Source organism: Podarcis filfolensis (assembly GCF_964270895.1).
Source record: "Podarcis filfolensis genome assembly, chromosome: 17".
In the NCBI taxonomy this organism is placed as follows: domain Eukaryota; kingdom Metazoa; phylum Chordata; class Lepidosauria; order Squamata; family Lacertidae; genus Podarcis; species Podarcis filfolensis.
Genome location: NC_139621.1, coordinates 3,109,382 through 3,123,861, shown reverse-complemented (window position 1 = coordinate 3,123,861; position 14,480 = coordinate 3,109,382). Strand labels below are relative to the sequence as shown.

General features: G+C 49.3%; 1 protein-coding gene and 1 long non-coding RNA gene across 16 annotated transcripts in view; one reads left to right on the top strand and one right to left on the bottom strand.

Moving 5' to 3' along the window:
- L1CAM (L1 cell adhesion molecule) overlaps positions 1-2,538 on the bottom strand; it is a 96,274-nt gene extending 93,736 nt beyond the window's left edge. For all 15 annotated transcript variants that reach the window (XM_083592361.1, XM_083592369.1, XM_083592370.1 and 12 more), the window contains exon 1: positions 2,440-2,538. In XM_083592361.1, coding sequence (XP_083448487.1) covers positions 2,440-2,528 — 89 coding nt within the window. In that variant the 5' untranslated portion in view covers positions 2,529-2,538. The remainder of the gene's footprint in view (positions 1-2,439) is intronic.
- Positions 1-14,480, top strand: part of LOC310752332 — a 182,761-nt gene that overhangs the window by 38,287 nt on the left and 129,994 nt on the right. The gene's annotated exons all lie outside the window — the stretch shown is intronic.

Below are 14,480 nucleotides of genomic sequence, written 5' to 3'. Positions count from 1 at the left end.
GGTGGGGTAAGGCAGATGTAGGCAGTGAGGTGTTCTCTTCATTTGATATTGCTCCAGGTGTCCTCACATCTGAAGGATGCCAGCCTCACCCTACAGCTTTTAGGGCTGAGCCTGGGAGAGCGGTTGATCCCACTCAAACACTCCGTGCAAAGCACAGCAGATTTTCACACACACACAGACCGATGTTTTGGGGCTGATGAGAGTTGCAGTTCAAAACATCTAGTAGGTGCCAGGTTGGCACTAGAACACATCCTGGAAATTCTTTACTTCTAGGAAACACCTCCACAAAGGCACCATGCAAGCACTGCAGGCCTGGGCTGTGCACATGACACCACCCACCATATCTGCACAGCACAGTATGAGAGGCACATACAACCCTTTTCTCCTTTACACACAACCTGTCTCTCCTCCACACACAACTGACTGCACACTTAGGTCTGCATAACGCACTCATCACATGCACACCAGTATTATGTTTCAGTAGCCATGAATCCATCAACGGACTTACACCAAACAGACCTAGAAACCCACCAATCATTCACATTCACACACACACACACACGTTGTTGCATTACTCTGTTGCACATGCCTGCAAAGCAGATTTTCATAGACATATAAACTGTCAAAAGATTGTGGACCTCAGGATCATGTCCATCGCCAGCACTGCCCCCCCCAGAGAGACACAGCAGCACACCATATACACAAAACCCCAAGCTCTCCCCACTGCCCCTCCCTATTCTGCACAACACAACACAGCCCCCCTCTCACACACACATACCCCATGCGATCAACATTCCTTCTCACCTGCAAAATTCTGTTATTCACATATAGCCAACTCACACGCACATTTCAAGCTGTGCATGTGCAACCCACAACCTGTACACACATGCACAACCAGTACCCATCTTCCAGTGCCATCTTCCAGTCCTTACTCACAATGATTTCATTCCTGCCTCCCAGTGCTATTTACAAATTCTTCCAGAATAGCACAACCTTGCACAACGCCTCCAAAACAGAGCGATGCTCCAGTAACTACTTCCCACACACAACAGTCTGATACCTCCTCTCAAGACACATGCAAACTGTAGTTTTAAAGAGCTCCCATCTTGCCTTCCATGGATGCAGAAATAATTGAAAAAGATGTGTTGCCTGAAGCAGCAGTCCAAATGGTACCCTGCCTCCCACCAACAATTTAAATATATATATGATACATTAAATAATTAACTACTTGCTGCTCTTTAATGGCCGCTGCCCAAAACCTGCCGCCTGAGGCAGACCATCTCACACTGCGTAATGGTCATGCAGGTCCTCCACCGAGGACAGGAATGGTAGAGCCTTCTGTTTTAGGCCCAGATCCAGCTGCCACACCCTTTCGATACTCTCCCTCCCTCTCCCCCTCCAACCATAATTCAACATCTTCGCCCACAAGCTGCCCGCGATTCCCACAGCATCCTTGCCAGCACACAATGCTTCCCCTTCTCACACACCGAGGTCCACAGCGTGCCCTTTCCCCCACATACAGGCACATGCTCCAGCCTCCTTAGTGCAGATGTACACAGGAGAGACTCACCACCACACACCATTCTGCTATCCTTCCTCCCTACCCACACACCCAGCTCCCTCCCTCTCTCTCTCACACACACACCGTCTTGGCACAACCCTTCTAGCGCACACAACTCATTCTGAAGACAACCTTGCCTCGGCTTCCACTCCTGGAATACTCCCCTTCCTCACGCAAGCCCTCATCCTGGCATACAATGGTGCACACATCTGTTTCCCTGACACATCCCCATCCTTGGCACATATTCTCACACTCAAGGGGCCCTGCTCCCTCCCTCCCTCCCGCCTCTTCTCTCACACACCCCTTATTGCTGCCCCCCAAAAGACCCCCATACATCTTCCTCTGAGAGGAAAGAGCTAAAGATGGCTTGCACCTAGAGATTTTGGCCCCCCCGGCCCCCGCCATCTTCTCCAGCACATCTCTTGGCCCTTACATTCCCATGCACCCTCCCCGCAAGAGGGGTCCCTTTCCCTGCACCCGGAGGGTCTCCCCTTCTCGGCCCCTTCTTCCCCGATTCCCTCCCCTGGATCCTAGCCCCACGGACACACACTCAGCCAGCCCTGAGCCCTGACCCACAGCCACCACCACACGCCCCGCAACTTCTCCTAGAGACAGATGCGCATCGAGGGCGGGGAGGGGGCGGGCGGGCTGCGCCAACCTATTTCTTCTAACCGGGTTGTGCGTGTTCCACTAAGGAACCCCTCAGGTCTCCTTTATACCCCAAATTTAGAAGAGCCCCCCCCCCCCGCCTCCAGATCCTGACAAAGGCGGGAGGAGGGACAGCCCTCCCAGCGAGGGGACCCATCCTCTCCCCCAACCCCGAGGCTCCTGCCGAGGCCGGAGAGGGGGTCCCCGCGGCAGCCCCCCCTGCCTCCTACCTGAGCCGCGCCCGTCCCTCCGCTCGCCCCGCAGCCGCCGCCTCGCCGACTCCTGCTGCTCCTGCTGCAGAGCCCGATCGATGTGACATAATCGGCGGCGGCGGCGGCGGCGAGAGTCCCCTCCCTCCCCGCCCCGCCCTGCCCCCTCCCTCCGCCCTCCTCCCCTCCTTCCCGGGCTCTGGTTGGGCCCCAAAGCTGGACGGGGAGGGGGGGGATAAGGTAGGCATCGGCTGGGGCGGGGGGGGAGAGAAGGGAGTGCCCCCCTCCACTCCCCGGCCCTGCGCTAAGGAGAGTTGGGGTGGGGCGGACTGGTGGGGGGAGAATGAGCGCAGCCTCTCCTTCTCCACTTTTCTTCCTCCGCTTGGACGGGAGGAGGGGGTGTCCCAGCGTGTGGTTGCACTTCAAGGGTCTGCCGCCGGACGCCTGGGTCCCTCCCCACCCCGCCTCCGAGCCTGGGGGGGAAGGAAAACGGGCCGCAGCAGGGATGCCAGCAACAGCATCCAAAAATCTTTGGCTTTCTGCTCGCATCTTGGAGGAGGAGACGATGCAGCGACGAAGTAGTAGGGTGGGATACGCACAGAGAGACATGTTTCTAATTGATATATATATATAAATGTAGCCAAGACCTTCTTCTTAGCTGGGCTCCTGGGAGGGGGAAGGAATTTAGGAGCCTCAAAAGGGGATTTGGAAGAGCTATTTGAAGGTCACAAGCCCCACATCTTCCAGTCTCTCTCCCCCCCCCCGCTCCCCGCCCTCATACACACACTTTTAGAGGGTGCCCTTTTGGTACCACCTTTATGTACGTGTGAGAGTTGACAAAAGCAAAACGTTTCTTAATAAACGTCCAAAAGACTCAGAAATGAGGAGTTTCGAAGGGAGAGCTTTCGGCAAATCTTGTTAGCGGGGTGTCTTGATTAAGAAGGTGCCAAGGGAGATATGGGTTAAGGGGGTACAAGTTGGCATAAAGGAGCCCTGGCTTCCCTGGAGGGACCACAACCGACCCAGATTCGAGGGGTGCCGGGTGCTGTGATTTCAGAGCCAAAAAGGGTCTGGCCTTTCTCTGGCTGCCAAAGTGGCCGGCGGGCCGAATGGCTGTGGCGGAACGCAGCCAAAGGACGGAGCCGCGCCACCTTCCTCCCCTTCCTCATGCCAGCTTGGCTCCTCTGTATCTGATAGGCCAGGGAGCAGGCAGAGAAATGGATCCTGGCGCCTGTAGGCTTTCGATGTGCAAAGCAGCGTGGTGAAGGATGGAGGAGGCATGAGAGGAGGAGGAAGACGAAGCCGAAAAAGCAAGCGCCTGGAGCTCGCCAGCAACAGAGATGAGGAAAGCATAGGATGAGGAGGAGCAGCTACAGGTGGCGCCAGGGCACTCCAGCACCTGCTACACCTGGGATCGGAAACGAAGAGAGATGAACAGGAGACGCAGGAGACTCCGGGGCTGGCCACGGGGTTTGGGTGAGGCGCTCTGAGCAGCGGGGCCGAAGGGCTTCTCCCCGGGGCAGGAGCTTTCGCAGGGCAAGCAAATGAACTGTGAAGATCCACAGCACCGCAGGAGGCTTGCAGGGCAGGTGGGCGCAGGATGGCTCACCCCAGAGGAATGTGGTGGCATCTTTGTTCTGTCCACACCTGAGGAATCATAGACCAAAACAGGGGTGGGGAAAGCTCTGGCCCTCCAGGCGTGGTTGGGCTACAGCAGCCAGGCAGCATGGCCAATAGTCAGCGGGGGATGGGAGTGGCAGCCTGGCAACATCTGGAAGGGCGCTGGCTCCTCAGCACACACACATCCCCGCTGGTTGGTTGGTTCTTACATCAAATTCCAGGCAGCTGTTTCAGATCTAGGAGTGGCTCAAGACCCTTTTCCTCCCACAAGTGGCTACATGCACAGCATGAGCCAAAACCCTGAGCCAAATATAGAATCAGAGCATTTCAGAGCTCGAAGGAGCCTTAGAAGCCATCTAGTCCAACCCCTTTTCTTAGGGCTTCCTTTTACAGACAATTGGTCCACAGCTAACGCAGGGGTGAGGAACGTGTTCCAGCACATTGTACAAAGGGAACATTTGCATGTGTTGCTCCACCCATTTTTGGTTCACCTAGCAGTTCAAAAGCACAAAAAGTGCAAGTAGATAAATAGGTACTGCTCCGACGGGAAGGTAAACAGTGCTCTGGTTCGCCAGAAGCGGCTTAGTCGTGCTGGCCACATGACCCGGAAGCTGTACGCCAGCTCCCCCAGCCAATAAACCAAGATGAGCGCTGCAACCCCAGAGTTGGCCATGACTGGACTAACGGTCAGGGGTCCTTTTACCTTTACCTTTAAAGTTCTATTAATATAACAAATCCACTTAAAAAAATAAATAAGTGAACTTTTTGTGGTGAGGAAAGCAGCTGGAAAATGCGCTGAAAAGTGCGGGATGAACAAATGGCGAATGGGAAAGATGTATAAACATCCCAGAAAGAAACCAGGATGAATGCTTCTCATGTAGCCTCCCCACAAACAAATCAGAATGGATGTTCAACAAAGTCCAGACATTTTGCAGATAAACCAGACCATCTGGTTTAGGTTAGGTGCCCTAAATGTGGACAAGACTGCAACCGTATTCTTTAATCTAATTCTAGTCCTACCCCAAGTATAAACTGTTTGTCTGTATTCCTCCTAAATCCATCAAAGTTGGCTTCAAAGAAACACACACTTCCCAAGTCTTATCCCTGAAAATAGAACTGAAATTTAATTTGCTAAAAAAAAAATTATCCTAAGATTTCTCCTCTGTGAATGTTGTTGAGTAACCAGCTGATATACTCTAAAGTCTTTGTTTATTTGACTTCGCATTTTGACATTTAATTGTATTGGATTTCCATATTCAACAGCTGACATGTAAATGGTATATTATATTCAAAAGTGGACAGAATTTTTATGTTTTGTCGCATGATGCAGCATGAACACTTTGATGCTACTATCATATAATTTTGCAAAAATACCCACAATCTATTACACAATGGTCTGAGGACCTCGTGAACATATTTCAGGTTAGTTTTGTGTGGATACCTATCTGGACATTTGGGGGGGCTTACATATATATTTAACTTAAGATGCATGTACTGTGTGGTTATTGTATTCAGATTGTGACCTGTCAGCTTTTTTTGTTACTCTTTAGTATTATTTATATACTATTTTTTAAATTTAAAAAATAAATTTACTTTCTTCCCTCTTTTTTCTTTGTTAAATCTGCAACTAAATGTTTTTTTTAAAAAAATGTTGCAAAATAGTACGGGACCTGGCTTCATCCCCACAAATGGTAGGAACTAAAATGGAGGCAAAATCTGGGGTGCTGCTGGTTCATATTTTAAAAAATCCCAGCATGTAATTTGCGTACTCTGCAGGACCATTGCAGATTCTGGACTGGGACTCCTTTGACAGACTTCTTGGTTTCCTAATGCCCTGGGAATCTGCCTGTTTTCTCCAAGGCGTCTCTATAGCTGACACGAAAGAGATGGTCACATGGCTTCGGTTCACCACTCAGTTTCAAAGGGCTTATTGTAATAAAGAAGTTTTGGAAACAACTCAGATCAGCAACCGTTTGCATGGGAGCAGTTTGCGACGCTGCGATTTTACAAGAGGCACAGACATCCGCACCATACATTGAATGCCCATTTAGATCACATAGCTTCACCACAAGAATCCCGGGAACTGAACTTCGTTAAGGGTGCTGGGAAGTGTAGCTCTGTGAGGGTAAACTACAATTCCCAGGAGCCTTTTGCAGGAAGCCCTGACTGTTGAAGTGATATAAATGTGCTTTAAATGTACGGTGTGGATGTAATCTACAGGGCTAAGGGGCAAAAATTCACTGGGGCACCTTCCTGCACCAGCCCTGTTGAACAGCATGACCACTGCTTTCTCTTCCCTCCCTCTGTTTCTGCTCCTCTGCTTTTAATAGTAGCCACCAGGCACACAAAAATACAGCTAGTTAAGCTTTTTGGGGTGGGATTATGAAGCTAACGTGATGGAGGAAGCTTTCCTTTGACAACCCTAGAAGGCCAAACATACCGTACATCTTCCATTTCCATTCCACTCTAATCTTTACTTAAACTGTCTTTCATAGTGCCTAATCAATAAAGAAATCAAAATTACCAAGTAAAAGAAAAGGAAGAGGCCCTGATGGACCACTGACTTTCTCTCCAGAAACTGGCTGGTTTTGGTTTGTCACTTCCTCAGCTTTAGCATCATAAGAAATTTCCCAGTGAGTCAGAATGCTGAAGGAAGCAGGCAGAGACAGCTTTCAGATATTGGGTGCTATTAAGTGTGGCAGAGGCGTGGAAGGCAGAGATCCAAGGGCACAATCCCCAAGGCAGTTTTTCTTGCCTGAGTTCCACTGAAACTAACAAACCCTCGCTAGTGGACTGAGACATACTGACGAGGGGAATCTGAAATGCAATTTTGGTCTTCTGACTCAAATGGAGTGGCCCCTGAAACAAACCATTAAGTGGGATCTGGGCCTCTGCCAGAGTTTCCTCCCCTCCCTGGTCCTTTGGGGGCAGATCCACATGGACTATACATTTAAGCACAGTCAACATACATGGTTCTCTTCCAAAGAATCCTGAGGTTTATGGAGTGTGCCGGGAACTGTGTCTCTGTGAGGGGAAAACCAACCCCTCCCATACTTGTACCATCTCTCATGGATGCTTCAGCTGAGATTCCTGCATTGCAGGGGTTTGGAAGATGACTCAAGGGGTCCCTTCCAACTCTATAATTCTAAGATTCTAAGATCTTCTGTAGTAAACAGACCTGTAGTTGCCAGCCAGCAAATGTGGGAAGGGGACAGAAAAGAGGATCAAGGAAGAAATGAATGGGAGAAGCAAGCCATGTTGATGAGGACCTTGTAACAGCCTCTTAATTAGTAGTTTTAAAGAAAGCGTGTGAATCTCTGGGTTGCAACTGAAAGTCCTGGCCTGGGTCTAAAAGCAGGCATTGCCTCTGCACTGGAAGTGGCACCCTTACCCTTCTGACAGAGAGGAGTAAAGTATTTTGCTGAAAAACAGCAGCCAGTTGTCTAGGTGTGCCTGCATGTGGGTGCAGTCAGTGAAACACATGTAAATCAGGGTTTGAACAGGAAACCTTCCTTTACTGAAACTAAAGAAAAGAAGGCTCATATAAACTACTGTACAATATCGCCACAGGAATTCTAAAATGGATGGGGTTTTCAGTTCATAGAGTCCTTTCTACATGTCAGTACATTCAATGTGAGTCATTGATGTTATAGCCAATCGAGAATTATCAATATATTTTTTTTACGTATTTCCCCCCTTGTTCCATTGCATGCCCAGCTTCTGTGCTGATTTCAAGGCTCCTTTAAACCAAAGCTTCCTTTTGCATCCAGAAAAAGGAACTTGTGTTTAATTTAGACTTACTGGAACCAAGAACAAGAACAAGAACCAGGAGGAGGAGGAGGAGGAGGAGAAGAAGAGGAGGAGGAGGAGGAGGAGGAGGAGAAGAAGAAGAAGAAGAAGAAGAAGAAGAAGAAGAAGAAGAAAAAAAAGAAGAAGAGGAGGAGGAGGAGGAGAAGAAGAAGAAGAAGAGGAGGAGGAGGAGGAGGAGGAGGAGGAGGAGGAGGAGAAGAAGAAGAAGAGGAGGAGGAGGAGGAGGAGAGGAGGAGGGAGAGGAGGAGGAGGAGGAGGAGGAGGAGGAGGAGGAGGAGGAGGAGGAGGAGGAGGAGGAAAATTTAAAGTCACAATATTGGTACTGAAACTAATCATGTGAGGGGAGGTTTGGGAAGGGGGTGTGCAAACACACTCAGAGAACTCCCAGACCAGCAAACCATGACTTAACACAAGGCAGGGGCTGCCTGTACCCCTTAGTGCCAAAACAGGCTTCTAAGCAGCTTACCTTATACTGAGCTAAAAGCAGCTAAAGGCAAGCAAGGCAGTATAAAACGCTGGCCACCCTCCCCACTAGAAACAAATCATCATCATCATATTGAGAAGATCCATAAGAAAAACACTTGTGCCGAAAAGAATTATTGTGGAAATAAGAAATATTTAGGCATGGACATAGCCAGGATTTTTGTTAGGGGGGGCAGGCTTTTGTTAGGGGTCCAGAACCCCCCCTGCCCCACCTTGGCTACTTCCATGTATTTAGGCATGTGCTAAATTTTGTCTCTGCTCTGGGCACCATCTCACCAAAGTCTGCCCCTGGTCCTGGGTACTCAGTAGGGGGCAATCATAGCCGCCCAGTTGTAGTGGCACAAGGATGAGGCACTGAAGTGATAGCATGTGCCAGGAGAGAGATGGCTGGGAGTAGCTGGAGGGGAAGAGGGGGTGCTTCACACTGGGAGACGAGGACACATGATGCAGCTGGTGCCACTTGCTCGTCTCTGAGCATCTTCATCAGTGAACGGGAGCAGCTGACAGCTCCATGAGCAGCCTGCATAGTGCTCCCCACCCCCTTCTGCTGCCTGTGTGGTGAAGGGCAGGTGAAGAACAGATCTCAGCTGTAGGTAGAAAAGGGAAGACAGAGAGACCCAGCCTCCTTCCTTCTTCACTCCCAGCCCTGTGCTGATCCCAGATCCCTGAGGCTAGAAGCAGAACTTTTTTATATAATAAGGCGGATTTTCACTGGTGGGGAAGGAACTCAAAAGAGCACTTAAAAATAACGATAAAGGGGTTTTTAAAATCTTCATTTTAGGACACATTTATTTCTAAAGAAGAAAAATCATGAAACAGGCATTTTAATAGCAAATAATTAGAATTTAAAGAAACTTGGCATTGAACCTTAAATGGAAAATGTCCAGAATTCCAAAATATTTTTGTAAAAATATCCCACTCAGCATAAATCTCTGAAACAGGCTGACGTTGTCTTCTGTCTTTGGCTGAAAGAAAGAGGACAATAACAAGTCAGAGACCATAATGGGCTGTATCTGTCCCATTCAGAACTATATTTAGCCATGTGCTACCTGTCCGTCTTGTCATTCTTGTTTGTGTGTTCACTATAAGATGATGCAGTGTGCCTTGAGTGTAGTGAGAGAGTTGCAACTGTGACCAGAAGTTTTTGTGCCAGAATTTATGAGCAACATCTGGTGAAGATGCCCAGACATTGAATATCCTCAGTCACACCTGTGCTGAAGATGAGACACTCCAGAAATTACTTGCCACTGTAAAGCGATGCATGATGGGGCAAAAAATCTTAATTTATATATATGCTCATAGAGCAGTGACTGACCAGGAATGACACCTTGGAATCACAGTTGATATTGACCAAGATATTAACCCAAAGTGAACTAGCTTTGAAAGAAGCAAATTCCATCCTAGGCATCATAAGGAAAGGAACTGAAAATAAAACTGTCTGCATGACTGGTGTGTTTTTAAAAGGTCGGTGTGCTTTTCAGATATTTGCACTGTGACAGCCTTTGATTCCTATCGTATATTTGTGCAGCTGGTTCTTGCCACCTATGTGTAGAACTTTACATTTGTCTCTGCTGAAATGCATTTTGTTGGTTTGGGCCTATTTCTCAAATCTGTTAAGGTCCTCTTAAATCCTGATTCTGTCTTCTGCGGCCTTAGCTACCCCTCCCAGTATGGTGTCATCTGCAAATTAGATGAGCACCCCCTCAATAGATTCTTCATCCAAGTCATTTATAAAGATGATGAACAACAACGGGCCCAGGACAGAATCTATAGCATCCCACCTGTTCCTTGTCCCCACATATCACAATATTCCACGATGGGAGGACTGTCTCCTTTGAGAACAACAATCATTTTCTCCAACCAAGGCTCTTGGCCTTGCACAACCCTCATGTTTGCCGACCCCAGACAACAGGTACAAATAAGGGACTGGGAAGGTGTGAAGCTCTGGGCCAACACCAATGATAGCACCCACACACCCTCCAGGAAAAGTGTCCTCCATGAGATGTTGCCTCCAGTCCAAGGATTTCTCTAGAGACCTGCTGTTGCCTGTACCTTTATAAGCATGGGTCTGGGAGTTGTTCCAAGTCACCTCCAAGGTAGAGAGAATCTGCCACTTCCCTTGGCTGCTCCCATGGATGTGAAGAATCATTCCATCCCCAGAGCCTCTCCGCCAGCCTCTCTCCCTCCATTAGAACTTCTCCACCTTACCTGGAACGACTGACCAAATGGAGAAGGAGGACACACACAGGATGTCCTTAACCACTTGAATTGAGCGGGGAAGGAAGTTCCACAGAGGCACAGCCACCCACACCCACACCCACACCCACCTACCATCTGCTGCAGCTCCCCATTTGTTGTATTTTGTTGGTTATAAGCCCAGCAGAAGAGCAGGGAGATGGGAAGAGTTTGAAGAAATACGAAGAAAGAATATGCTGAGTGTGACTGGATGAACAAAGATCTCCTTGAGAATCAGTGGAATCTATTTCTTGTGGGTAAAGGGGGAGACATAAGACCATTCCACCCAACTCTCTTTTAGGTTTTGTCTACCATCCTGGGGTTGCCTTGTTTTCATACAGTGCTTGCTCCTGTGCCTCTAGCTTCAAGCCAGTCATGCAGGGGAAGGTTGCCCCCCCCCCCCGCCAGCATGATGCAGATTTGGGCAAAAACTCTCCACCTGCTACAAGGCAGTCCTGTTTAGGGAAGTTTTTAAACGTTTAATGTTTTATTATGTTTTCATATATGTTGGAAGCCACCCAGAGTAGCTGGGGCCACCCAGACAGAAGGGTGGGGTGTTGTTGTTGTTGTTATGGAATAAAGGTAAAGGGACCCCTGACCATTAGGTCCAGTCGTGGCCGACTCTGGGGTTGCGGCGCTCATCTCGCTTTACTGGCTGAGGGAGCCGGCGTACAGCTTCCGGGTCATGTGGTCAGCATGACTAAGCCGCTTCTGGCGAACCAGAGCAGCGCATGGAAACGCCGTTTACCTTCCCACCAGAGTGGTACCTATTTATCTACTTGCACTTGCTGTGCTTTCAAACTGCTAGGTTGGCAGAAGCAGGGACCGAGCAACAGGTGCTCACCCCGTCGTGGGGATTTGAACCACCGATCTTCTGATCGGCAAGTCCTAGGCTCTGTGGTTTAACCCATAGTGCCACCTATTATGGAATAGAATGTCCCTATTTTCATCGAAGAAATGTTGCAGAGTATGATACACTTCCCTGTGAGAAGCAGCCATAGAAATAGGAGCTGTATAAAAAGGTGCCCCCTTCTTCAGAGACCCCTTTGCCTACCTCTTCTGGTGGCCTTTTCTCTGTTGCCATCTGTTGCCATCTTTTCCTCCAGACCACACCGCCTTGTCTTCACCACCCACCACCTTCCTGGCCCTGCATCCTTGACAGCTACAGGCATTAATTCTCTTCTGTCCCCACCACACGCTGAGAGTGGGTGTGATTTTGCACATTCACGACTGATTTCACCGCTCTAGAGTCACTGGCTTGTGAAAGGCAAGGGGACAGAGAAGGAGCCACCTCACCCCCCTCTGCCCACCCCAACGCACCCCATCCCCCCGTTCACCCCACCCATACACACACTCCGACACACCCAACCACTTCTCCTTCCCTAAGAGGCTGGACATGTGCCCAGGGATGCCCTGAGGGAGGTTAGAGGATCTCAAAATATGGGGAGTATCTCAGACCCAGAGCAGAAGTGGTGCTGGGGGGGGAGCGGGAAGGATGCAGTCTGAATAATTCATCCGTCCTCCCCAGGCACTGCCTGGCAAAGTGTGTCTAAGCAATGGCAAGCCCACTGCTCAGAGCCACTTAGCCAGCCAGCCGCAGGCTAATGCACTCACAATCTGTTTGGCCAGCTTGATAGCTCTGGGGATGAGGGAGGGGTGCTGGGACGGGGGACTTCCGTTCCCAGCAGGTCAATGGCTTCACTTTGGCCAACTGCACAGAGGCACATTTGCCCACTTTCTGCCCTCTGCCCTTGCGCCTGTGCCCAATGGCAGCCCAAAGGGGAGGCATTTTGGTAGCCCACAGGCATTTAGCCAGTGCAGCTTTCCCAGACAAGGAAGCAAAATGTGACAAAAGCTTCACTTGCTAAACACCTGCATGGAAGGCACAGGGGCAGCATTTGGAAAGTGGCTGCTGTAATCAGGGGTGGGATCTGGAGTCTCTGCCACCATACGTGCTCAGAGGACAGCCTTAAGAAAAGGACCGGGAAGCGGGGTGCTCACAGAATCAGGGCCAGGAAATAGACCAGGAAATAAGTTGTGAATTGCAGGTAAACAGTGCAGGCATTAGTAGGATCATATCTAGAGAAGAGGTGGGCATGTAAGAAGAGCCTTGCTGGAACATATCCATCTTGTTGAGCATGTGAAGCCAGCCCTACCAGAAGGCAGGGTGAGGGAGCTACCTCAGGGGGAAGGTGGAGAACAGTGCCAAGGTGTTAGAAGACAGGGCTGCGTGGCAGCAGTCTACCTTAGTGGGCAGAAATCAGGCTGTGATGTGCCTCATTAGTGAGCCTGTGGCCACCAGTTGTGGTGAAAGACACTGCCCCTTTGCTAGTGCAGAAGTTGAATGACAGTCCTGTGAACTTCTGTTTACAGCAAAATTAGTCCCCATTTTGCCCTACAAGTCCATTTCGACTAAGGCCTACGCCTGGTGTCCCTGCCTATTGACTTTCAGGAAGAATTTGAAAACATTCCTGTGTACCCAGGCATTTGATGGCTGGTTCCTGGCAACCCTGGATGAGGGAAAGTTTGAATGTTTGAACTGTAGCTTGTTTTAGACTATTTTAACTGTTTTTAGAGTGTTTAAATCATAATAAAAAAGTTTTGTTATGGATGTGTTTGTCACCATGGGCTCTTTGGGAGGAAAGGTGGGGTATAAATTAAATCATCATCAACAATTATAAATGTCATCAGACATGGGAATAGCCAGGATTTTTGTTAGGGGAAGGGCAGGCTTTTGTTAGGGGGAGCAGAACCTCACTTTTGTATTGATTTTTATTTATTTTCATTGATTTAGGGTGGGCAGCTCCTCCCCCCAGGCTACGCCCATGTCATCAGATGTGGGGCAAAAGCCTTGGCTCAGCCAAAAAGGGATTTGCAGGCCCTGCCAGCCACCTGATCCATGGTGCCTGCAAAGCCTTCTGCAAAATGCTGGGCAGGAGAGCACCTGGCAAGCCACTTGCTGTCAGTCTTCAGAAGCCCTTTTCAAAGTCCTCTCCTTTTCCTTTGCCTCAGGCATCACAATGTCTTGCTGGCATCTTCCTCTTCCAACAGAAAGGAGGCAGCAGAGCAGGAAGCACGCATTTGTTCCAGCCTCTGGGTTTCAGTTGTACACATCTCTTTGAAGCCTGAGGGCTTGTCCACACTTCTGCGTGTGCCGTGCCTAGAAAGCACAGGTCCCAGAGGTATTTCCAAGGGAAAGCCCATTCTTTAGCAATAGATCGGAACAAATGGCAATCCCACAAAAACCTCGAATTGCCGTTTGCTCCAACTGAGTGCTAAAGAGCAGTTTTTGCCAGGGGAAAGCAGTGGGGACAAAAGGAAGTGTGGCTAAGTGGCCCTTCCTGCGGCTGCACAAACCAACAAGAAACCTCCCCTCTCTGGACTTTACCAGCAGCCCTGAACTTGAGGCAGGGATAGATGAGACCCCCTCAGGACTGGATCTCCCACCAAATCTGGGCAATATAAGGGAGGCCTTCCCTCCCCAACCACTTTTTTTCTTTGTTGAAGGAGGGATAAGCAAATCTGTGGGCCCAATTCCTCCCCACTACCCTTATTTCTTTAGCTGAGCACACACTACACCTTTAGAGCACATTCGGATCATATTCCCTCCCTCAAAGACTCCTGGGCACTGCAGTTTATTAAGAGTTGCTGGGAACTGTATCTCTATGAGCGGGCAAACTACAGAGCCCGTAAGTCTTTGAGGGAATAAGTATGATGTAAATGTCCAAACAGTCTGACCTAGTAAAAAAGGCAGGTAAAAAGCGTAAAACAAGGCAATTCTGAGGCCCATGACAGATGCTTCCCGCTGTTCCTTGGGGTGGTTTTGCCTCTAGTGTACTGAGCTGAGACATGGGTTGAGAGGAACCAGGCTTAACTCTTTCAGGGAAAGAATAGCTTTAAAGCTATAGTGTGTG